Source organism: Leptinotarsa decemlineata, unplaced genomic scaffold (assembly GCF_025532065.1).
Source record: "Leptinotarsa decemlineata unplaced genomic scaffold, Ldec_3_MD MMD2_tig00000199_RagTag_RagTag, whole genome shotgun sequence".
Lineage (NCBI taxonomy): Eukaryota > Metazoa > Arthropoda > Insecta > Coleoptera > Chrysomelidae > Leptinotarsa > Leptinotarsa decemlineata.
This window is the reverse complement of record NW_027412544.1, coordinates 5,774,715-5,801,780: the sequence shown is the minus strand read 5'-3', so window position 1 is coordinate 5,801,780 and position 27,066 is coordinate 5,774,715. Positions and strand designations below refer to the sequence as shown.

The window sequence follows — 27,066 nt, the reverse complement described above, 5'->3', positions numbered from 1 at the left end:
GAACTGGTAACAATATTGCACTTCTTCAAGATTTAATCGAATGCTCCAAATTATATGTCACACCAAAACGTTACTGTTTGGTCAAAGTCATATGTGAACTGTTCAAGAAATAAGGTGAATATTCAAATTTCGCGGGCTACATACATTTGATTTGCGATTTTTTCACAGAAAATTTCCTACATTTTGTGCAGGAATCTTCACAGAAAATGTCCTGCATTCTGTAAAGATTCCTGCACTGACGCCTGTCGGATATAATCCAACCCCTTTCGTGGTATTAGCCAATGGAGTAGTTGTTTTTTGATAGGCGTCAGTCCATTCAACCTATTGTCTAGGTATAGCCGAGACTGGCTTGAACATTTAAAGTTCATTTCTTTAAATTTGTTTACTGCCAGTCTTCGAGCATAGCCCACTGACTAATAAAAAAGTTTTTCTTCCTTATTCAGAGGAATCGGGCAAATTACGGATATGCAGAGTATGTATGAAATAAATATTAAAAATAATTGAATATAGAAATGTATAAAAGTAAATGGTGAAACAAAGTATATATAAAATATTCGTGTACGTAGAATTTCAAAAGAGGAATGAAAAATTGGGTATATAACACAAAAAAATACAAATCATGCAATGTAGCAGTACTAACACAAATGTTACTTATAGTATTAGTGATTGTGGATACATGATACCAAGGCGTTCAGAGAGTCGAAATGAATATCGCAATGTTCACAGATTTTATTGAAGCTCCTGCACATAAAATTCAATGGTGGTCGTAGCATAACATTTGTGCGTGATGATTCGCAATAGAATTTTAGATTGTGTCGACCTTAAATTCTTGGTACTGAGAAATCGATCTCGGGTAAAAGAACCGTACTGTCAATATTGTTGTTTAGTAATTTATTCAGGAATTTTATACCAAGGATAACTCTCCTATTTTCCAAAGATGTCATATCAAATCGTGTCAACAAAATGTTATAATCGATGCTGAATTTTGTAGCGTTAACCTTGTTAATAAAACACTACTTCAACATTTAACTAATTACTTCGATAGCAGGTATTGGAATATGAAAGAGAACAAACAGATGTTTAACTATTGCCGTTTACGACAGAACTAAAACTTACTAATATATATTGAACCGATCAACGCTCTCTCGAGAGGGATGAACCGCGAGAGGTTCAAGTGTTCTGGAATGCAACCACTTGCCTTACAGGGTGGTACGAGACATAAGAAAAGAGTGAAGAAAATATGAATTAAATGAACTCTCACCGTACATACCGCCCCCTTTGAAAGAACCTACTTTCAATTGGAATGCAAAATAAAAACAATAAAAGTAACAAAAGATTCATAGTTAAAATGGAGAACGAATTCAAAATTCATGAAGAAATGGAATTCGTAGTCGGGATGTAAAATAATTGAGGGCTATTTGTTTATATGAAAGTAGTGGAAACTGAAATTGATATTATGAGTATTATTTCAATTATGGGGACCTCAAAAGTGAAGTTTGAATGGAGGTTGATCATTTATATAAACATATTCGATATTTTGCAAGTACTAAACAAGGCGTCAGTTACTTACAAGTCCTTCTAGATGAGCATTCTCATAATCAACAACTTCCTTGGGATGATTTTCGAGAGTTGCATCTGCTCCTGTGTAGTGTAAGACGGCTAGTTGAAAGACTTTGTTATAGTCTGGGCCGCAGTCTTGCAATCCTTTGACACGAATCCAGTAAAGATCATCCATCTGATTAGCTTCAACAATTATATCGAATCGTTCCCCAGAGAAAATAATGAGTGACTTAGCTGAAAAAAAAATGGTTTGTAGATATGACGCTTCCAATGCACGATTTTTCATAACTCTCTCTTTCTCGATGGATTATTATACGGAAAAAATTATATGATTTAATTTCTGAGAGGTTAACAAGAATTGTGTCTTTCAATTTGAACCCATTATTGAATCTAGAGTGAATTGGCAAGGATCATTCCGAATTTCAAAATCGAAATTTTTCAAAATGATTCTATTGAAAACACTATTCCCTCACCAGAATGAAAATGCTGTCTCTCAACGCACGTCCTGCTAACCTAGTTAGCATCATCAGGAGATGACTAAAATACTTAGTCGTTTCCTGATGATGTTAACTTGGTTAGCGAAATGCGCGTCGAAAAAAATTTAGTTTAATTTTATGCCTGAGGCTACAAATTCTTATCATAAAGAAATAAAGAAGTTTTTACTTTGTTGAAATTTCAGGAAGTTATTTCATTCCCTTCAAAAATGTATAATTATTATTAATGGGTTTCAGCCTCATGTCGTCAGTTGTAGGTAGTGAACGTGGGAATCTTGGAAAAATGAAAACAATTATTTACCAAAGAAGGGGAGTCTTTGGCCAAAAGTTCTTGTACGGCTCTCATGAATCACAACTGACCAATTACCACACAAGAAAAAGAGACAAGAGATAGAAAATAATGTTCATTTTCTGAAAGGTGACCTCTAGCTGCAAAGGTGATAAATTCCTGAACGCCTTTCATAAAATTGGTTCTTTGTATCAGAAACGGTTGTTTATTTCGCCATGTCGTATAAATTAGTTAGTTTATGGAACAGAAAACGTACGATACGTACAAGAATAAATAACCTTGAACCCTAATTCTCTGGTAAGGAACTGTTCTTACATCTACCGTGCCACGAACCCACGAATTTATTCGGCACGATGAAATGAATGATCCGATATATTCATCAAACAACGGTATCATTGGATTAACGAAGCAAGGTTTAGTTCAAGTAAACGATATAGTGCACCCTACCTTCCAGCAGTTCGCCTTTAATAAAATAGTTAGGGAGGTAACTGATTTTGTCATTCAATAAATAATCATTTCTGATTATATAATATATATGAATTGAAGGGGTTATATATTTAGGAGTGATTAATTTTTTGGGAAAGAAAGCCAAAAACTTTCTTTCCCAAATATATATATATATATATATATATATATATATATATATATATATATATATATATATATATATATTATATCTTCTATTACTTATCTGCGAGCGCTTTCGACAGTTGGTAGTACTGTCATCATCTGGCACTCCTCAAACTGCAGTTTGTATTTTGTCTTTGTTTGTATTTTGTCTTATATTTCTAATACCGCTCTGGGTGAAATTAAGCGGGATATGTCAGTATATAGAGTATATATTTTTCCCTTTCTCCAGAAAATCGTACTTCACTCTTCGAACAGTGGAATTATTTGAAAATGGACTAAATGTGAATGAACTGAATGATTATCATTCTCATATTGGGAAAACCCTTGTATTGCTATAAGTGATAATAAGATATCATATCTTTGCTTCTTTGTAGTCCCACAGGGCTCTGTTCTCGGACTATTTTTGTCTCACAAAAACTGCCAAGATAGTTACTGCAAATGGCGGTGACAGAATATCGGTTAAATGTCAATTCACTGAAATTGAATAAAGAAAACATCCAAACACTTTTTCACCGAATTACCAGAAGTAGGGCTGTCAAATTTAATTGAATTACCCTGGATGGCACATTTAAATGGGCAGCTAACATTAACAAATTAGGAACAAAACTTCCCTAATATATCTACTCAGACAAAAGAAAAATTATGCCAACTTCCATACCATTTCATTGGCATATTATGTATTTCTCCATTCCCTCCTCATCTTCGGAACTGAGAACACTGCCTTGATTATGTACAAATTCTCATTCTCCAAAAGCGTGTCATCAGAATAAATTTGAGCGCTAGTTTTAAAAATTCCTGTCACCCATTTTCAAAAAACTAGATATAATGATAGTAACATCTATGTGCATTTCACCTATCTACTTGAAATAAATAAGAATGAACTTTTAACCGAATCTCATTTCCATGATCATAATACGAGCGACTGATCAAACTTTGTAAGGAAAAACATATTAACAACAAACTATTTCTGCAGTACTGATAACTATCCTGTCTCTCAAACCCATATGCTGTGTTCTTGGGTCATTTTATGAAATATATATTTCTATACGTGCGATTGTAGTTGTGATGCTATTGATTCATTCGTTTATTGCAAATTCTATGTATTTCTGATCTGCAATTTTACTTAATTTCGTAACATCCGGATAAAAAAATAAATGAAAATATATATGGTGATTATCCCCTAAAGAGTCAATAAATCAAATTGATCTGTTACTTATTCATTATTGATTTGTTTCATAAGCAAAAATTGACATTACTGACTATCATAGATATATTTTGTGAAAGTAAGAGACATCAAACTATACAGATTATATACTAATAAAAAATTGAGTTTCAAAATATCATACCTTCTACTGGCATAACATCATTTCCATCCGTACTGATCAGCGTAAAAGTGTGATTGTCGATAGATAATTCAAGAGGGCAGTTCATAACACCCGAATTCAAAACTCTGAATCTGTACCTATATCCCTGAAAAAAAACAAATCCGTCAGGTTAACTAATTACTTGTTTCAAATTACAAACACTTCCAAAAATCTCACTTTTCTGATATCTCTTTGTTATTTTACATCATGAGTGATTACAGTTTATTTGATGTAGATAGAGAGTGAAAAATTGTGATGCCGATTATTTTTTTCATTATTCATCTACCTCGTCTCGGACAAGACCCAAACAAATTCAAAAACAAATTAAGCATAGTAATTGAATTACTAGATGAGCATTCAAACTCTTGATTGTTTTGAATTGGGTAATAAATTATGGATATATTGACCAATTACTTCATGAGAATTAATATCACTATACATGATATCAATTATAGAATAGATGCGGTACCCGACTATTTTGTCGGCAAGGCATCTGAGCAAATGCAAGATGAGCTCATGCGATGTTGTATCAAATGCCTTGCGGTAATCGATCCAGGCCATAACTAAATACTGTATTGTATCGAGTCCTGCGTAACACATATATCTACGAGCAGGTTATCTTCATATCCAGCTGCTCCTCTCGTCAACCCTCTTAGCTCATACTGCTCATACCGTTCGAATACTCAGGTCTGTGTACATCTGTGTAAAATCTGTTTTTCCGTTAACCAGCTGTCGCACCCCTACGAACGACAACCCTCAGAAGTCGAAACTTGTGTGACCTAAGAATTAACGAGGTCTTACCTTTCAACGTGTGATTCCTAACACGGGTTGGACGATAGCAAGTGAAAATCGATCGTTCAGAATAGGGCTTGAACCACCGACCAACACTGCAGTCAATTCGATTGAGTGAACAAAGCACCCACGTCGAACCGCCTGGCTACCGACCTAAAAACAGCATAGCATGTTTGGACCCATCAACATAACATTGAGTGGTCCCAAGCCGAGATCAAATACAGAGAGGAACATTGGTTTAGGAGGAAATTCAAAGAAGCCGAATATATGTTGTCCAACAATGTAATCAGCCAAACTATCGTAGAGATACGCAATATATGGTAACCTGTAAACAATCGAAAAATGGCCAACTCCCGCGGAACAGTCATCTCCCACTAAACCGGTGAAGCGGAAAAAGGAAAGCGGATATAAGTGAATACTTGAATGACACATAAATTGTCATCTCTCGGAGGAATTAGTCCTGTCATCACCCGAAGACGATTGTGGATACTAACAATCGAAACGTCGTGAAGTAATTCGGCTTGGAATCTGTTAACTTTTTATTCTTCATTTTCAGTTTTTTGTTCAATTATTCTACTTTTACTTGTATTTTACTTCATAATTTTCCCATTTAATTTTTTATCTGCATAATATTATCGAATTATTGTTATTTTCAGCTATTCAGTTTTAATTCTTTTTTTATTAGCTCTTTCAGGGATTTCAAATCATTTTATATAATATCAGACAATGGAAGTTCGAACTAATGAAATTCATCATAAAACATTGTCAATCACCTTCAAATATTCAATATTCATTTTTTCTCCATACATCTTAAAAATGACTCAAATTAAAAATGAAATGAAATCATTATACACTCTTAGCTTTTACTCAGCAAAATTCAGAAAAATTGAGAAATTTATTTTAATCTTGTGTAATCTTGTAATGTTGGACTATTTAATGAGTGGCTTTCTGTATTTTTACATATTGTATTAGCTTATTATCACAAAGATTTCTCACCTGATCTACGAAAAATCTGGCGGTGGGCATGTGTATAATTTTGCCATCTTTTTCAAATTCCTTGTTTCTTCCTAAACCATTTATGATTATTGATTTGGGTTTGTTACCGCCATCACTGTTTACATGACCCAAGTATCTTTCCAAAGACAAACTGTCGTCCCAATCGCAGATGGATATTATATGGGAAGATAAGTCATAATCATAAAATCCAGCTAGTACATTATCCTCGTCAGGAATACGAATAACCATTGGCCCAAAGTCACCGTCAGCTCTTTGCATTCCTTAAAAAAATCGTCAGTCTGCATTATTTATATTTGTGTGAAATAGATAATGATAGGAAAGATCTTGCTATTAGCATTTCTTTGTGTTTCCTAATGCAATCGCTACTTTATCAAAAACATTTGATGAAAGAAAATGAATCGTTCGCGAAATATCTCATGTTTTTCTAAATGGCGTTTGTGATTTTTTCCGTATCACAATGTTTTTGAAAATAAACCGATTGATATGAAAATTTAATTCTATCATGAATTCAAAACTCTTCATTTCCTTTGGAAAAATTCAAAATTCAACCTTCTGGAAAGAATGAAAATCAATCCAATTAGTAGTATATAATCATTTTTACCTATTTTACTTGTTTGTACAAAAATTGGGGATTGATTTCGATCTTATTTGTCGCTTCTTCAGAGCTCAAAATTCCATTCATGTATTGCTCTTAACATAATACACATTTAAAGAAAAAATCTTCACATTATCATTGGCCTCTTTATTGCTGAGATGTTCGAATTTAACAAAAAAATCATTCTACACCTGATATCTCTGAAACAGCTTTGGCTTCTTTCCAATTTTGGTACATGCAAAGTATGCATGAAAATACATTTTTTCCATGATAATTTTTTTTTAATGTTCATCATTGGCGTCCTTGTTAACAATCAAAATCATGATACGCCACTGGCCTTTCACCAAATAAATATAGTTTGTGTAATTGCCAGGCCTGTGTCTCAAAAAAATAGTCTTCTGCCTTTTCTCCGTCTAGCAAACAGTTTTTGAGGTACAAAAAAAATCACTCATATGCTTGTTCCTATTAAATGTTTTCTCTTATTCCGAAAGAATCTAGGCAATATTTTTATAAGTTTTTATTTACATATTTAACACTATTTCTAAATTATTTGATTTTTGTAATGAGTACGCATAAAATACAATTTTAATTTTCAAAAGCAAAAAACTGTTATGAACAACAAATACTAAAATCAAATTGCCTATTCAAAATGGAATGGAAAATTTCTGGAGTAATCTTTATCGCTTCACAGGAAACTGTTACACAGTTTCGCAATTTTTTCTCAGTTTGAATTGGTTAATCAATGTCTTAAAATATCCCCAAAGAAATTAATCAAGACTGTTTGAGTCTGGGGATCTAGCTAGCTATAACTCTGTTCCCCCAGGATCTATCCAGCGATTATGAAAGTTTTGGTTTAAATATTCGAGTGGAGAAACAATTGACGGAAATTCACTCGTGAAGAAAGTAGAGCCTGAACCCGTTGGATGTTATAGAGATATAATAAATAACCATGTAGAATCCTCTATGTTAGAAAAAAGGCGATATTCAAATTATTGGAAACTTATCGCAGGAATTTACTACAACTGAATTAAAAACAACTTCCTCAATTACTGGAGTTATTGCAGTCATATGTGCTTCTATCAAGTGATGATTTGGCTCAAAACCTCCCGAAGCCTTTTTATTTTGGAAAGCGCTCTTGATATAGTCGTCTGACTTCATAGGCGTTCCTGTCAGCAATTCCATAAAAGTAATGCATTCGGTATTCGTAAAGTTTACCATGTTTTTTTCAATAAATGAGATATAAGAGTGTCAAAATTGTTCATGTTGACAACAACGAAATGAGCACACTATATGTGTTTAGCCAACAAAATAATCCTACTACAGTTCAACGGCTGATTTCGCATAGGAACAAGCAAATGAAGGCATTTCATTTTAAATATTTAGTATAGTTGTCTAATTGAATTATTTGATAACTGTATTTCACTTCTTGAGGTTCATTTTTAGACTATTCTTTAGTTTTATTTTATCTAGTGAGTTGATACTGTAACAGAATCACTTAGTTTTCGGTAAGTTATTGTCTTTAGCTGAGTATTATGAGTCAGTTAATGAAGTGACCCGTTGACATTCAATTTCATTTAACATTTGTCAAAGTAGGGGTTTTCATTAACTAAGTTTATGTTAAACCTTGTGATGGAACCTCAGAGATTTTGTGCGGCTCAATAAAATCAGATTGCCTGGTTTTAGGTAAATTTCGATGTAGCGAAGTTATATTAACTCAACTTGTACAAAATTTGTTTAAGATTTATTTAACTCAATAAATTCTACCTTTCAATTTACTGATCTTGTTTGCCTGAACACACATCGATACAATACACTAGTTGAGGTATTTATTACTTATCTTGCCGCTTAAAGTTAATAACAGAGGCATCCTGCATTCCAATGCATGATTCCATCTGATCTTCTGCGATGTAATGCAGGTATATTTCTTTATTTTCATCTTGTTTATGTGTGAATAAGGACCTATTACTGATATTATATTCTAGAAGTAGCTTTTACATGTGTTCGATTGTGCATTTCATTAGTTCGAACTTCCATTGTCTAATATGATATAAATTGATTTGAAATCCTTGAAAGAATCTATGAAAAATTAAAAAGATTAGCTGGAAAGTAACAATTATATGAAGCAAAGAGAAAACTGAAATTACAAATACGAGCAACAATCAAAAATTGGTCTATAAACACGAGCTGAAAATTAAGAATTAATAACAAATGAAAATTAAAAGATTCCAATCCAAGTTACTTCACGACGTTCCGATTGTTAGTATCCACAATCGTCTTCGGGTGATGACTAAACTTATTTACAGACGATCATCTTCAGTTCATTCAGGATTTGGAGACCAGCTCCCCTACCCTTTCGGCTGATCATTGGCCTTGAGATGGGCCAATGGGTACATGACTGATGGATGACGGCATGAAGTCCTTAGACATCAGTGCCGCCCTTCACGGGATACCCCTACCTGGCTGGGGTGGGATGGATGAAAAAGTTATTCATCCTTTAACGGGGGACATGAGGGCCTCATTCGACAGAGTGTCGGGGCCTTGTATATCGGGAGGGGTCGTCTACAGCATAATCTGTGGCTTCCCTAACTAACGGGTTTTCGTGAGTTTCCGTTTTTTCGAAAACTCTCTCATTCCTCGACTGAATGGACTGCCGAATGGAAGGCAGCTGCAAATCTCTGCGGATGGCTTCATTCCGCACGAACCAAGGAGCATTCACAATCATCCTAATTAGCTTATTTTGCAACCTTTCCAAAATGGAAATGTTGGACGGAGCCGCTTGTCCCCAGACGCCTGAAGCGTACATGATGACAGGCTTGAACATCGAGTTGTAGATCATGATTTTGTTTTTAAGACTCATCTTGGATTTCCTGTTGATCAGAGGGTACAGACCGGCGATCCGACCCTCGATCTTGGACTTAACGTACATGATGTGCGGGTTCCAAGTGAGCCTACGGTCTATTAAAAGGCCGAGGTACTTTACCCGCGCTTGCCAGTCAATCTCCCTTCCAGAGACTCTCACTTTTCTGGCCGGAGAAGATAGTAATCTCCCCATGGTTATCGCCTGAGTCTTTTCCGGGTTTACTCGGATCTTCCACTCGAGGTACCAGCGCTCGAGGTCGTCCAATGCACGTTGCATGTAGACGACGCCGAGCTCACGCCCCATGGAAGATGAGAGTAGAGCCGTGTCATCGGCGTACAGGGATATCCTCACTCTATCGGACTCTAAACTTATTTCTCCGAGATCTGACTATTTATAGGTCATTCGAGTGCTTTCACCTATCCCCTCTTTCCTCTCTGCGCTTCATCGGTTTTAGCGGGAGCTGACCGTTTGGCGGGAGTTGGTTGTAATGCAAAGGAAGGTCTCGAAAAGGAACTAGGCATCATCAAAAATGACTTTCAACGGAATGGTTAATCCAAAGTGATGGTGAAACAGACTTTGACTAGAAAACAGCAAGAGCCTCTCAAGGAAGAGAAGCCGGCACAACCAGTAGTTATACTTTCCCTACATCAGAGGATTTGTCGGAAAGAATAAGCAGAATCGGGTTGAAGTATAACATTATATCCAGATCTGGAAACACTATCCGTAGCAGCCTCACGAAAACCAGGCCACCAAACGCGGACTGCGATTCCAAGAATTGCATTTACCGGATACCCTGCGAGTGCGGAGAATCATACATCAGTGAAACTAAGAGGCTATTGAAAGTTAGCATTGCCGAACACATGAAACACACACAGCGAGGAGAAGCAAATCAGGAATTGCAGAGAATGTTTGGACTCATCAACATAACATCAAGAGTCTCAAGCTGAAATCATCCACAAGGAGGAACACTGGTTTAGGAGAAAATTCAAATAAGCCGCATATATGTTGTCAAACAACGCATTCAGCCAAGAAAGCGTAGAGATACACTGCATATAGAAACCTATAATCAAGCGGAACACGACCAACTCCCGCCAAACGGTCAGCTTCCGCTAAAACCGGTAAAGCGGATAGAGGGAAGAGGGGAAAAGTGAAAGCACTCGAATGATCTGTAGTCAGATCTCGGAAGACGATTGTGGATACTACCAATCGAAACGTCGGGAAGTAACTTGGCTTGGAAACTTTTGATTTTCAATTTTCATTTTTTGTCAATAATTTTTAATTTTCAGCTCGTGTTAATAGTTCAATTTTTGATTGTTGTTTGTATTTTATTTCATTATAATTTCATTTTTTTTGCTCAATATAATTTTAATTTTTTCAGCAATTTTTTTTTTATTTTTTCATAAATTTTTTCAGGGACTTCAAATCAATTTATATCATATCAGACAATGGAAGTCCGAACTAATGAAATGAACCACGAACCATTGTCAACTGCTATTATAGCGTTCCTCATAGTGATGTTTGTTATTTATCATGGAAGTCGTTAGATGACGGAACTGCAAAATATTTTCTAAATAACTGAAAAATTACAACTTTACCAATGTGGGAATGGTACCAATGAGTGCCGGCTTGAAGTGCATCGAAGCTATATCTGAAAGTGTCATAAGGCAGGGTTGGGCACTGAGCTACATACGGCACCCCATCCGCATATGGTGTTTCTTTCTGGTGTATTCCATGCCAATGCATTGTTGTTGACTCGCTTGTCATTTTGTTTACCACGTCTACTACAATACGATCTCCCAGACATACCTAGAATAAATTAGTTTGCAGGAATATTTCACATTTCGTAATATATTATTATAAGATTACGATTTCTCATTCCTTTTATGAATAGAAGAAAGTCTTGATGAGGTATGGAGTATATACAAATAAATAATAGAAATAAATAGAGAAAGAATAAGATAGAGGAATAAGTGTCTAGTAGTATCTCAAACCGATTAATACAATTTATTGTATGATTTTTACTATAAAGGGAGAAAGATATTGTATAGCGAAACACGTGTCGCGGTTTTTGTAAAACCTTTTATAGTGAAAACCATATAATAAACTGTATTAATTAGTTTTCAATATGGATTTTCATCAAGTATCGGCCAGTTCTATTCAATTATAGTAGTATACCATTCAACATGCGAGAAATGTGGCCGTTGCTCATGAAATTTGTCAATGCGAGTCGAAAGCGAGCGTCCTAACTTGTTCCAGCGAGTTGTGGCCTTGAGCAGAATAATATACTTTTTCTATGACTTATAATAGGAACACTTGAATTTCATAACACGAGGCAACCTGAAGAAGCAACTAAAAGAATTTATTATTTCTGTCATTTAAGTAATCCAAGAAGTAACTTAGAAAATTAGAATCTATATAAAATTCTAATTCCTCTCATTTCTTTATTAGATGATGAACTTCTGAAATACATTAATTTTTCTGCTAAATTACAAATTTCTGATGGGATACACTCGTTTTCACTTCAGGGTTGAATAATGGATATGTAATGTTGGAGAAGTTGTGATATTGGAAAAATTAACCATATAATTACTGACAAAAAAAATTTCATTGCTGAATGTTGGAGAATCTGGGAAGTTATATACTGTTATTAGAATAATAGAAAAATTTTATATCTGGTTGAAAATAATGAAAATATAAGAAATTGGAAAGAGTTTGGGGACTTCAGATAGTTGAAAATCTGAAAAATTTTATAAAGAATGAAATTACTGATGTTTACAGAACTCACCTCTATAGCTGGTCCAGGAATTTGCCTATTGACACTGACTGCTCCTCTTTTACTTCCTTCTGCTGGTATGCAGCCGGGACGATAACAATCAGTAACGTTGAATGGGCAATCATAACATGCCCTGCCCATAGTGTAGTAATACTCAACTTCGAAAGTGTATCTACATGTCATTGGAGATGCTCCTTTCTTACAAATCCTCGCACATGGGTGAGATGGAGGTTCTGAATATGGTAACATTTTTCTAGGTCCTGAAAATAAGAGATGAATATATTGTATGCCACTCTGATGAATAAAATGTTGAATTGATTGATTAATTGATAATTTTGAATATAAAGAAGGGTGGGTTGAACCACCAAATTCGATGTCGATGATTTTTTCTATATATTACTACTTCAAATTTTCATTCACATTAGTTGTTCATACGTTCATCAAAATATTGATAACTTTCAAATTTATGAACAAAATTTTCAAATGCCTCATACACATGAAGAAAACAAGAAAATTGCGTCAAATGTTACAGGAAAATTCCTAACATTCCAACACCTCACGTCGTATCTATAAAATAATAACATTAACAATACTCCAAATCTTTCGGGACATTTTACCTTGAATACCTGATTGTACCTATTGCAGGTTCATGGTCACCAGGGGGCTGCCCTGAAGGTGGGGTACTATCTCCTCTTCTGTGGTTACTCCTGGTGGATAGTCTGCTTGATGCCCTCTACAGAAGAAAAGTCGATCTGCAAGCCGATATGCAAGCTGATGCAGATGACCTTATCCTGGCAAGGTCCACGTCGGGAAGGGTAGCTTGTCATATCCTCCAAAGCGCGTTGGACGTTGTTCACAGTTGGTGCCTGAGGGAGCAGATGTCTGTCAACCCCAGCAAAACTGTGTTAATCCCCTTCACCAAAAGGAGGAAATTGGATGATCTAACGCCACTTTCCCTCAATGGTGTGGTCATTATATTTGGAACGGAGGTGAAATATCTTGGCATTGTCATTGATGAAAGACTCACCTGGAACGCTCACTTGGAAAAAGTTTCACACCAAGCCAGACTGTCTCCATGGACATGTCGAAGTATTTGTGGAAAAACTTGGGGTTTAGGTCCCAAACAAATCCATTGTATTTATGTGATTATTGTCAGACCAATGATCACTTATGATGCAATTGCTTGGTGGCCGAAGGCTTTACAGAAAACGGCCCAAGCGAAGCTCTCTGGCTTACAGGGACAGGCTTGTCTGGCTATCACTGGTGCCATCAGTATCACTCCGTCAGCGACCATGGAGATCCTTCTAGATCTACCTCCTCTAGATGGACTGCATACAGACTTGTGCATATTGCCAATTGCACAAATAAATTCAATGCAGAGTGCAACAGTGAGTGGAAGTCACATCATTCTGGAAATAACCTCTGACTTTATGCCTTCAACTGTCAACCACGAACTGCCTTATGGAGTACTATTCCCGAGTAGAGAGGACTGGATCCTCCGGGAGGAGGAAATATTAAGAGCAGATAGTTGTTGGTTCACAGATGGATCAAAAACACCTTCCGGTTCTGGTGCAGTTGTTTTTAATCGCAGACCCAGGACAAAGTTATCTACCTGCCTAGGTGCGGAGAGATTGGATAAATCCAACCTCACTCACAAGTCAATAAAAATATTCTCCGGCAGTCAAGCGGCGTTGAAAGCTCTTGGCTCCTACCGAGCAACGTCTAAATTGGTAGCACTGCCAACTGCCAAAAACGACTCTTTTCGATAGGAAGACTTAACAGATTGTCTCTGGTCTGGATTCCTGGCCATACTGGCCTGGAAGGCAATAAAGCTGCTGACTCTCTTGCAGAAGAGGATGCTGCAACCGGCTTCATCGGACCAGAACCTGTCATTGGCATCGCTTTGGGCTTTGCCAAACAAACACTGAACACCTGGATGGCAAGAAGATTTAAGAACTTCTGGCAGAATCTTCCAGGATTGGCTGACTCCAAGGCGTTTATTCACCCTTCGAAGCTTGATACCCAACAGTTATTGGACTGCAGTAGGGATGAACTACGATGTCTAACAGGCCTTCTTACAGGTCACTGTCATTTGAATCATCATATGCAGAGACTTGGACTGTCGGAAGACAGTGTGTGTCGCCTCTGTCTGGAAAATGATGAAACAGCAGAGCATATACTTTGTGCCTGCCCCGCTGGGGACCGAATAAGTTTCTTAGAGTTCAGCAGATCCGTAATCTCGCCAATCAAGTCCTCAGCAAGTGAGGACTTGATTGACGGTCTCCGATTACTTTCATCAGGTATAGGCAAGCAACAAAAAATTTTGACTTGAGAAACAGATATTCTGTGGTGCATTTCAGGAAAACGACCCCACATTACATGCAGGACACTAATCAGATCAGGTAACCTGCAGCCTTCCAGGTCTAGAATTAAATTCCAGTTAATTGGTCAATAATGAGGTTATTGGATGTTCGAAGTCCACCTATATCTGATTCAACAATGCATGTTTTTTTCGCTATCTGGTTTCGATCAATCATCGTTATAACGTAAGCGATCCCAGGCCTTTTTAGGAAGAGTTTGTTTTTTCTGCTGATGCAAGTTCTGTTTCTGCTGCTCCAGAATTCTTTTTAACGCAGATTCATAAGATATTCTACTGACAAGGGGGTGGGGGCAAATAATTGTAATGAATATGATTAGATAATAATTAAAAGGCCCCTTTGCTTACCACACCATGAACATTGCATAATGTGGATACAATAATAATAATGAACGATGTTATTGGTAGATCCAATGAATAACACAGGTCTGCGATGAAAAAATTGTAGCATATTCAACTAGTGATTTTGAAAGTATTTTGTGTGCAGATTACGGAAAAAATAGTAGAACATTTTTATCACCTTTAGATAAGTCACAAATTTCACCTGAAATTTTCTTATTGAATGGGTTTTTAAGTTCGATATGGGTTCGATATTTCTGTATTATATAGCATATATAAGCGGTAAATTGAGTCTGAATTGTGGAGCTTTTATGATGAACAAGTGATGACAGCTACGATCCAGGTACCAATGACCCTGAACTTTTCTCTCAATCAGACTTGAACGATTTAGTACGAGATCTGGGCATCCCAAAGGACTCAACAGAAGTTTTAAAGTCTAGACTTAAAGAAAGACATATGTTAACCACTGGTGTTTCATTTTCATGGTACCGATTTAGAGAAAAGGAATTTGTCCCTTTTTTACACAAGAGGGTGACCTAGTTTTCTGCAACAATGTACCCGGCATCATGGAAATGTTCAACATAACTCATGAACCTGAGAAATGGAGACTTTTCATCGATTCATCAAAAAGAAGTTTGAAAGCTTTACTTCTTCACAATGGGAACCAGTCCATTTGAAAGAATGCTACTAAAATCTTGAATTTGTTCTTAATAAGCTCAGCTACTCTGATCAAAAGTGGACCATTTGTGGAGACTTGAAAGTTATTTCAATGTTACTAGGACAACAAAGTGGCTACACTAAGTTTCCATGTTTCCTATATGAATGGGATAGCCGTGACAGGAAACAACACTATGTCAAGCAGGTGTGGCCAATAAGAAAGGGTCTTATTCCTGGAGTGGAAAATATTGAAAAACAAAATTTAGTGGATCCTAAAAAATCTTACTTCTACCACCCCATATCAAATTGGAGCTAATGAAACAGTTTGTGAAAGCATTAGACAAAGATGGAGATTGTTTCAAATATCTTTCTGGAAAGTTTTCTGGTCTATCCGATGCTAAACTAAAAGAAGAAGTCTTTGTTGAGCCTGACATAAGAAAACTTTTTAAAGATGGAAGCTCTGTCACCAAAATGGAAATGAAAGAAAACAATGACTGGAATTCATTTAAACTTGTTATAACAGGATTTCTTGGAAACAAAAAGACCCAAACTACAAAACTTTTGTTGCAGAATTTATACAAAAGTACAAAATGTTGGGTTGCAACATGAGTGTCAAAGTCCATTTCCTTCACTCACATCTGTACTACTTTCCCGAAAATCTAGGGGATGTAAGTGAGGAACAAGGAGAACGGTTCCATCAAGACATAAAAGAAATGGAACGCAGATACCAAGGTCGGTGGAATGTTAACATGATGGCAGACTACTGTTGGATGTTAAAAAGGGAAAATTCACAAGAACACACCCGAAAAAGTACCAAAAGAATCTTTGACGGAAAAAGAAAACGTTTTTACAAAGACTTATAATCAATTTGCAAACACTCATGTATCACTATTATGCTCAGTTTAGCTATGTAGCATTGTTTTTTGCTTTTACTTCATGTTAAAATAATAATCAGTTAACGAAATTAAAACATTTTTTTTTCAATTTTTTTCTGCAGACCTTTGTAATTATTACAAACACATACAAAAAGAAGACGATAGTCTACTAAGCCGTACGATTAACGTTTGTCAGCTCCATAGGAAAGAAAAAAATTATTTCTATGACTCATTCTTGTGAAAAATAGTGTATGAAAAGCTAGAATATAGTGCTTAACCATGAAATATTCATAACCGTGATATATCTACCCGCTACAGAATATGAAAAATCAAGTGGAGAGAAACAAAATACAATGAAACCATAAAAATGATAATAATAATGTAAGATCTGCTACGATTCATTCATTCAGATATTCAAATCATATTCGTAGGGTTCAATATATCTTTGGTAACTAGGACTATCTTAACTCTTGTTCAGGAATCTAGTTGTAAAGCCATGTGATAGTAGACAAGGGAAAAGATTTCAATTGATGATAGTTGATTATTTTCGCGATATTTACCTAACGAAGCTCTTTGAAAGGGTCCAAAAAAAAAGAATAGTGAAGCATCATTCGCTGCCGTGAGGGCGTGTCTGATATCTCTAATCAGAATGATCCGCTAGATCATCTGATATGACGCCTTTCGATGTTCTGAAAGGATACGTGGAATCATATAGATGCAGTCATTTCAGAACTCATGAATAAAATAAGATATGATTGCAACGAAATTGCCTCAAAAACAGTACATAATGTGAAATATGAACTTGTGAACAGACCTCATTATTGTCAGTAAGTGAATGGTGAATCTGAATGTCGTCTATATAAAAATGACACGCGGAATATAAGTAAAGAGCCTTCTGTGTGCTCCAGCATCTGATGATACAAATTTTTTCAAATGCTTAACAAACTTACAAAAAATATGAATTGAGCGTAACCCTTTTATACAAGTCGTTTCTTTTATCATTGCTATATGTAAATGTACGGGTACTCTCGCCTTTCTCGAGTTATACGGGGAAAACCGAAAATGCTGTTTTTCGTATTTTCTTACTTTTTTTTTGAACACGGACCTATATTTTTCATTACAGATATCGATAAAGAAATAAATTCACAATCCGAGGGTATATCACATTTGATATTTTCATAGCGCTTCATTTGAAATAACTACCATCATCAGTGACAACAATTTAAAATCACGGTCCTGTCGTTACTTCTTTTGTAAATTGTTTCGATTCCTTCCAACCGAATTAATTTCACAGGTAGGTACCCTAACACAATGAAAATTCGTACTTTTTCGTTTTGTAAATTTTTGTATTGCAGTAATCCTTCTTTCAAGGCTTATTTTTCCCTAATCAATTATAATTCGTAATATATTTATAACTCGCAATACTGGAAGAAACGAAAATATCAGTTTTTGGACAAAATTCGATTATTGTATAATTTGGTATGATCAAATAGCATCTCAATTCATTTAGCATTCTAAACGCATAGGCTTTGCTTGATTTCTATGGCAGGAAAAATGAATACGTTGTTGATATCTATTGAGAACTGACAGACGTTCATGAACATATCAAAGATGTATTCAAATGATGAAAGGACTGATATGCTATTTAATTATGCCAAATCAAATAGAAATCCCTCTTTTGGCAAGGAATATGTATGTTGAGCTATACCCGAATCCTCGCATTCTGAACATCCAAATGTTTAGACGATTAGAAAGAAATTTGAGGGACTATGGTGCATTTGACAGAAAGAAAACAAGAAAATGTGTGGTTACTAGAAGTGTGAGGAATCAAATAAATGTTATGGGCAAATATTAACACATGAAAATGTACACAGTGAAAACATCTTTTTTTTAATTTAGGATTGGCCAGTTACAAAAATTATGCTAATCAAGACTGTTCTTCACGAGAAATTGCCCACGAAATGGGGATTTCTGTGAAATCCACTAGAACTATTTTGAAAAAAACAAATATAAATGTTACAGGATACGCAAAGTTCATCACCTCAATGAAAGGGATTACGGAAGGAGAGTACGATTTGCGTAGTGGTTAAGTCGTAGAAATAGGGAAGTTGGAAATATTTATAAAAAATAATATGGACGGACGAATCAAAATTCACCAACAATGGTTGGTTTAACAGAAATATCCATTATAGATGGAATAATACAAATGAACACTTGCATAGAGAAACCAATTTCCAAGAAAGATTCGGAATAAATGTTTGGTTGGGAATTGTGAGAACAAACATCCTTGGCCCTTTCTTTTACGATGATCATTTGATAAGTGAAATGTATCTTCATTTTCTATTCAATGAATTCGATGGCTACTAAGATGAATTGCCACTGAAAATCCGCTATGAAGTATAATAATTTCAACAGGATGGCGTTCCTCCCCATAATGCAGCAATAGTAAGAGAACATCCAGATGCAATATTACCAAGAAAATGGATAGGAAACAATGTACCAATTAACTGGCCAGCTCGATCCCCAGATCTTACTCCTTTACATTTTTTTGTCTGGGGATACATAAAGGATAAAAATTTTTCAACACCAAGTATAGATATCGACCATCTCAAACAAAAAATAAGAGATGCATGAATTAGTATTACACCTTTTATGCTAGAAAATTGCCACAGAAATTGTCTGAACCGACAACTTATGTGCATTCAACAAAGAGGTCGTCGATTCGGGCATTTAATGTAGATTGCAATGCAGCTTCGATTTTCCGTATTGGTTTCATTTTTCCCAAAAGTTCATGATGAAATAAATTGTTTTTCTCTTTGATTGTTGTTGATGGTGGTTATTTCAAATGAAACGCTATAAAAATATCGAATGTGAATTTATCGCTTTATCAAAATATCTGTAATAAAAAAGACAGGTCCGTATTAAAATAAAAGTTGAAGGTGGCCATGTTGACACGAAACGTTTTATCGAATATGCATTATTACATCGTCATAGTACACTTCGAATACAATAACATTTTATTTTTCCATTTTTTGATATCCTCCGAAATAACAATTCCATTCGAAAAAAACGAGAAACAGCATTTTTTGTTTTCCCCGTATAACTCGAGAAGGGCAAGAGTCCCCGTAAATTTTCTTCGACCATTGTATTGTACCCGATAGCAGTTACCTTTTTTCCCATTTAATCGTCTTCATATCTGTTATGGTTTATAATATAGCAATGTTACCACATTATAAAAGAAAAGGCCTGTATAACTAATAATGGAAACTTGGTTATAGTAATATAAATACTTGTTTACCAATTGGAAGAAATCAAATCTTTTTGTGACAAAAGTTGAAAATATAGCATGCAATAACTTGATTATGTTGGACATAATATGTTCGACTCCAATTAGATTAACTGAATAAACGATATATATATATATATATATATATATATATATATATATATATATATATATATATATATATATATATATATATATATTTCAATATTAAATTCTACAAAAAGGATTTGAAGCTTTATATCTTCTATTAAGTATCCATCCTGTTGTCTGTCTCTTTATACGGTCAGAGCGTCTTAACTCAGGTATTTCATACTTTAGGTAAATTTGCCTGTATTTGTTCTGCATCAGGTACTCTTCTTCGTGTTAGATCTTCTCTAGGAATGTGTATGGTTTTGTTTAATATATTGAATGTGAGATCTTGTTGTGTTTTGATTTGTACTTGTTCCTCGATAAGTGATTTATGACTGTTGAATTTATAGATGTTCAAGTTTTCCCAAATGTCCTTGCGGTTTCCCTTGTTGATTTGTTTTATTAGTTTTATGTTCTCTGGTGGGGGGAAATTATGTTTGTTTTGTATGGCGTGTGTTGCAAGGTTTGATTTATATACTGTTGGATTTATGTATGCCTTTTTGTGCTCATTGTACCTTTGGATCAGTTTTTTCTTGGTTTGGCCGATATAGAATTTGTTGCAGTCCGAGCATTGTATACTGTATATCCATAACATCCATAAATTCAACAGTCATAAATCACTTATCGAGGAACAAGTACAAATCAAAACACAACAAGATCTCACATTCAATGTATTAAACAAAACCATACACATTCCTAGAGAAGATCTAACACGAAGAAGAGTATCTGATGCAGAACAAATACAGGCAAATTTACCTAAAGTATCTGAAATACCTGAGTTAAGACGCTCTGACCGTATAAAGAGACAGACAACAGGATGACCAGTTCAGTTTGAGGAGTGCAAGAAGATGACAGTACTACCAACTGTCGAAAGCGCTCGCAGATACTCAATAGAAGATATAAAGCTTCAAATCCTTTTTGTAGAATTTAATATTGAAATACTCAAAATAAAGGAAAATTAGTTGCATCAATCAAAATATATATATATATAATTATATATATATATATATATATATATATATATATATATATATATATATATATATATTATGTGGTGGAAAATGAGAAAATATCCCAATCATCTGGTCTTGTGGCGAATACATCAAAAAGATCACAAGTACTATCAATATAACTATCAAGTATTTTATTCAATTTGTATCAAATCCAGTTTTTTTAAGGACGAAACACAAGTATCACATGGAATCACTGGCTGAGATATCAAAATTAAAAAATCCTTTTGCATATCATCACAAATCCATCACAACATATTCCTAAGATCAGAAGGGAGGTTTGTAAAGAACATAAATTGTTCAGTACTTTTTCTTTAGAAGTTTATGTTGATAATATTATATCATCACCTCTTCCTACCGATCTCACTTTTCCAGAATCCTGGAGATAAAAAAATTTATCATATTATATACCTAATAGTCACCACTTTCAGTAACTTCAACAATTTTAATTTATTCAAACCAAATATCTGAATTCCTGAATGGGAGAAATCAACGACTTAATTTCATTATGACAAATCTAATGACCAAAAGAAATATTCAAATAGAAAGGAAGGCAGAAGACCGATCAACTTCTGATCAGATGAAGATCTGAGTCTGCCATTCATGTTGGCGTCTGACTCAAATCCATTGTCCTTTTTCTCTCTTTCTATTCTCAGTATCTATTTAAATAATCATTCAACTCACTTGTTTTCCAATATGGAGATATAATTTATTGAAATAGATTAAAAAAATAGAATCATCATAAATCATACTCTCATGAGACGAACTGAAGTGAAGTTTTTAGTCTACTTGTAAAACAAACAACGAATTAATCCAAAATTATAGACGTTCCACGTCAATTTGAGCCAAAATTCATTTCAATTTATTGTTATCTAAGGATTTTTTTATCAAAGGAATTAAACGGATCAAAGTATATTTGAATTTCTTTTGAATAAAATTGACGTTGAATTGATCGACGTTATTGATTGCTATAGGCTATCTCAGTGCCAAACTCATGTATTTCATTTAACGCCATCATAACTAACTGAAATCCTCAATAATATACATGAAAATATTGAATTAGTAATATTTCAATAACTAAAAATTTTTGAAATAGATAACATTTTCGTAAATATCAATTTAAAAAAACGTATCCTATATAGAAGGTTTCCATTTAAAAATCAATTTTTGAAAGAATAGTTATTAATAATTAAGCTCTGAGAATATTATATCAGAATATTATATGAAATATGTTGAAGTGAATTATTTTCAAAACTTCTGTTGGTTCCACCAAGATGCGCTCAAGGATTTTACAAAAAAAAAGCTAATCTTCTGGAATTAATATCGAACTGGATATTGAAAGTTTCAGTTTATAATAATTTCAATAAATTGATGGATGTAGCCGTAACATTTTTAGTTTAATGTATAAGTTTGAAAATGTCCTTATAGGGCGAAACTGCAGTAGCTTTAGTTACAAATTGAAGTGGTTAAAAATATAGAAACTTTCAATTCTCATTTTTCATTATGATAATTTGGTTCTTATATGATATACAATTATATGAAATATGTTGAAGTCAATTTATTTTATCCAGATCTCACATAGATGTTCTGGGATCAATATCGAACTGGATATTATTTAGGGGTACAGGGGTTCAGTAATCAATTTTTTTTCAAATTTTCGACAGGGAAAATTCGGATATCATGCTCATCTTGTGGTTCGGATACAAACATTTTGATCCAGGCATAATGGACATATAAGCTTGTCCGTAAACTTTGTTTCAATAATGTAATTTGGATCCATAGTGTTAATCTGCAATATTTTCCACTTCATAATTATTTGTAATATAGATAAGAGAAATGAATGCTTTGAATTTTACTTGAAATATTTATTTTCTTTGAGTAATTTTCTCTCTTCGCTACTGTCATCAATTTAGTTCGACATCCAAACTTTCGTCCCTAAGTATATACGCCCCGAAAGAAAGGAGATATTTCTCATAAATATTTATCGGTTATTACGTTTTATGGGTTTCAAATTTCTATAATTTTTGAAGAAAATCGTTAAAACAATAAATTATGAATGGACTGACCCGTTACTTGATGAAAATTAATAACACTATCCGTGATGATAATTATAATATTTCCACAAATATTTCAATTTCAAGCCGTATTTTATTACTGTGTGTTAGTAAAACGCGTCTGGAAACTAAAATGAAATGAAAATTGTTCAATTCTGTTTGAAGATTCTATTTTTCCATTACCCAGCTGTCGCACCCCTACGAATGACAACCCTCAGAAGACGAAACTTGGACTAACAAGATCTTACCTTTTAACGTGAGAATCAATCGTTCAGCCTGGAGCTTGAACTACCGACCAACAGGGCGATAAATTCCAGTGAGTGAACAAAGCACCCATGTCGAACCGACCGGCTACCGACCTTCAGGATATTTTTCTTTAGGAACAATTAATATCTTCTAATAACAAATTATAATGGAAAAATATAAGGTAGATTTCAAGATACCTACTCATAATTTTTATATTAATATTTCTGGCAGAAAATCTGAAAGCTAAAAATTGAGAGATAATTTCAAAGAGACCGATAGTTTTTCAAAAAACCTCAGTATTCCAATATTCATGTGTAAAAATGCATCTTCTTTCACTACATTTTTCTCATAAAAACTATAGATCGATAAATTCAAATAATCAATTTTTTAGTTTTTCTGGAGAGTGCTGAAAAAAGTGGGTAGTTGATAGTCCTGGTGATACATTCTAAATGATAAAATATTTGAGAATGTAAGCAGCTAATTATTCTGGCTCGGTCATTCAATAAATCCGATTCCTCTGAATCACTTCTAATTCTTTTTGATTCAGTATTATTTCAATGATCCAGAATTTCAGCAATTACTTCGTGTGAGGCTCAGACCTATGTTAGTTAGCAACGAGGTGTCACAAAGTGTTTCGGTTTCTGAACAATTGCTGATGCTTTCGTCTAAATTATTGAAGAGAGCTCAGGCGGAAAAAGCAGTTCAAGTAAATCCTTTCAAGAATATATTTTCTGATTTGGTCAGATTTCATTAGGAAGAGGAAAAAATGGAATATGGGGAAACTTTAATTTTTTTCACCTTGATTTTCTATGATATACGAAAAAGTATATCTTATTAGCTATTACAGTAATCCAATCCTGCTGTGGTTAAAATCAGTCGGATTACTAGAAAATGTTTGAATATAACAATATTGTGAATTTCTGAGTTTCTCTATTTTTTTATTTGAAGCATTTAACTCACCAGACGGTTTGTCAATATGTACAAAATTCCCTTGGATTTCGGCGAAGAAATGGAAAACTAAAATCACTAGCAGAGGTAACATTTTTCCTGAAATTGAGAGAATTTATATTGACATTTTTTGTGATATCTTTCAATATTTCACATAACTACCCACCACCACAAACTTCCACCTCAAAATAGTATTCATTTCGACCATACGGATATTTATTAAACATTACAATATTTCTAACATTTTTTCTGACACAGTTTTCATCAAATAAAAGAATATCGAAAAATAATCAACGGAATATTCAACGTCAGTTACTTTTTAAAAATCCATAGAAGTAATTTTGGAGTTTTACGTTTTACGAGTTAGTACGTGACTGTTTATTGGAACATAATAGAAACACTTGCAATACAAACACATTCTAATATAGTAAAAAAGGTTTTGGCTTTCTACTTCTCCATCTTTATACAAAAAAATATACAATATGCCCCTTTCAATTTAAACATTCTTATATGTTCTTGCAAATCTATTTGAGTTTTCTATTGATACTATAATCTGATTTGATGAAAGAAAAGGAATTTAGATGAATAAGTATACATTTTTATATGAGTCATGAGTATTTATTATATGAAAAATTGTGATTACGGGACGAAACATTGCAAGATTTGGTATTACTTTTCAGTCGATTCTAACTTTTCTCCAAACTGAATTCAAGAACATAATAAAATTATATCGCAAAGGCCAAGTTACCAAAAACTAACTGAACAGTAAAACAGTAAAAGTTTTGAATTTAATTAGTTCGGACTTCAATTGTCTGATATTTTTAAAATGATTTGAAATCCCAGTCATCACCCGAAGACGATTGTAGATACTAACAATCGAAACGTCGTGAAATAAATTGGCTTGAAATCTCTTAACTTTTTATTTTTCATTTTATTTTTTGTTCAATTTTTCTATTTTTGTTCGTAATTTACTTCACTATTATTTAATTTCATGTTTTTTGCTTAATATAATTGTTATTTTAATTCTTTTTTCATCAGAGATTTCAAATTATTTTTTATATCAGACAATGGAAGTCAATCACCTTCAAATAAACAGTAAAATTTTACTTGTCACTCAAATAATAATATTTTCAATTTAATTGCAATGTTTATTCACTCAATTATGAGTTCTGCAAAATTTTTGTTCAGTCTATAGTTTTCATTTTGTATTAAATTGCTTCGTCTCAAAGTTTGATCAAAGGGTTGAAAGATCTTCACGAACTGATTTCAAAATATTTTTTGTAGATGAATCCAATATATTCCACTAAAAATGTGGTTTAATAGAATATATCAACATATATACATACAGATGAAGCTAATAAAAGCGTGATGAAAAAGAAAAATTAATATACAAATCAATTAACATTTCAAAATAGATTCAAAACATTGTCAGTTGAAAATCATAATACCAAATATTCCGATAATTTTCGTTTCAATATTGTTTATCCAAATGAAAAAAAAACATCAGATATTGTTTCGAAACATGCAATAAACTACCTAAATTTTGATAATTTTTCGAAACTTCAGTTTCATATAGTCAGCATTAGAAATTATAAAAATAATATTCAAAATTGCGAAATGTAAAAGTAACTCATATAATGTCATAAAATTAATAGCTTTTGATTTTCTTATGCCAGAAAAATCTTCTAATTATAAATTTTATGTTCAAACAAACCAACAAAAAATCAATTTAATACAAATTCACTTCAGTTGCATCAATATCTCAATTCAACATTTGATAATTATATTCTGTACAAAATTAAAATATATTTCTATTGAAATCTTAAGAAATCGTTTTATCTATTATTACTCCAATTTAGAAACAAAATACTTTGTGTAACGTATAAGTACATAATTTTGGATTCGTCTTTGCAGTCACAATTCCCATTATAACAATACATCAAACTGAAATTCTCGGAATTTAAAAATGTGAATTCGATAAAGTCGACTCCAAATTTGAGACTTACCAAAAATCAAAAAATGACTCCTTTGACGACTCCTTAACGACTCCTTGACGACTCCTCCTGCTATGAAAATTGGCGAATATTTATACCTAAAAAAGATTTAAGTTTACTCACGTCAAAGTAGGTGCGAAAGGTTCAAGTGAATTGATAGAGTAGCTTAGCATAATTAATCCCATATCAATAAAACGGTTTTCATAAGATCACTCTCTGATTAAAGTACGTCCATAAAGTAGAGCAAATCATGAGCTAAATGAACAACATTGAAAATTTCGTCGATTTATTATTTTGGCTTGCCTTTTTTCAAAATACTAAGTGAATATACGGACGACCCACCTTAGACGGGTTTCGCTACCCATGCCTAGTCAAGCTGGTAGCTTTCATCATTTCGATTAAGGAAACTACACTGTGTCATGAAACGCGTCGTTAGTGAAGTCATAACTGAGAAAAAATATTTATCATCATGGAAAGTGTTATTAATTTTCATAAAATAATGGGTCACTTCATTGATAGATTTCATTTATATTTATATATTTTCATGAAAATGATTTCTGTTTATTCTTCTCCTCTTATAAATTATTATTGTCATCTTCAATTCACATTTATACGTACCTATGGTCGATAATGATAATTATCTAAAATATAACATCGATAATCACTGGTTCATATAATATATAACATAATATATAAAATCGAGAAAGGTTAATGCAATCAAGCTACTGGAAAATAATTCCATGAAAATCAAAAAATAAATAAGTGATAAGTACTATT

General features: G+C 33.8%; 1 protein-coding gene across 1 annotated transcript in view; it reads right to left on the bottom strand.

Moving 5' to 3' along the window:
- Nucleotides 1–26,404, bottom strand: part of LOC111510045 (uncharacterized) — a 32,063-nt gene extending 5,659 nt beyond the window's left edge. The window contains exons 1-7 of the mRNA XM_023165903.2: nt 26,302–26,404; nt 24,308–24,394; nt 12,387–12,634; nt 11,197–11,407; nt 6,126–6,406; nt 4,320–4,443; nt 1,571–1,794 (exon numbers count right to left, since the gene is read on the bottom strand). Coding sequence (XP_023021671.1) covers nt 1,571–1,794; nt 4,320–4,443; nt 6,126–6,406; nt 11,197–11,407; nt 12,387–12,634; nt 24,308–24,389 — 1,170 coding nt within the window. The 5' untranslated portion in view covers nt 24,390–24,394; nt 26,302–26,404. The remainder of the gene's footprint in view (nt 1–1,570; nt 1,795–4,319; nt 4,444–6,125; nt 6,407–11,196; nt 11,408–12,386; nt 12,635–24,307; nt 24,395–26,301) is intronic.
- Between the last annotated feature and the right edge of the window lie 662 nt (nt 26,405–27,066).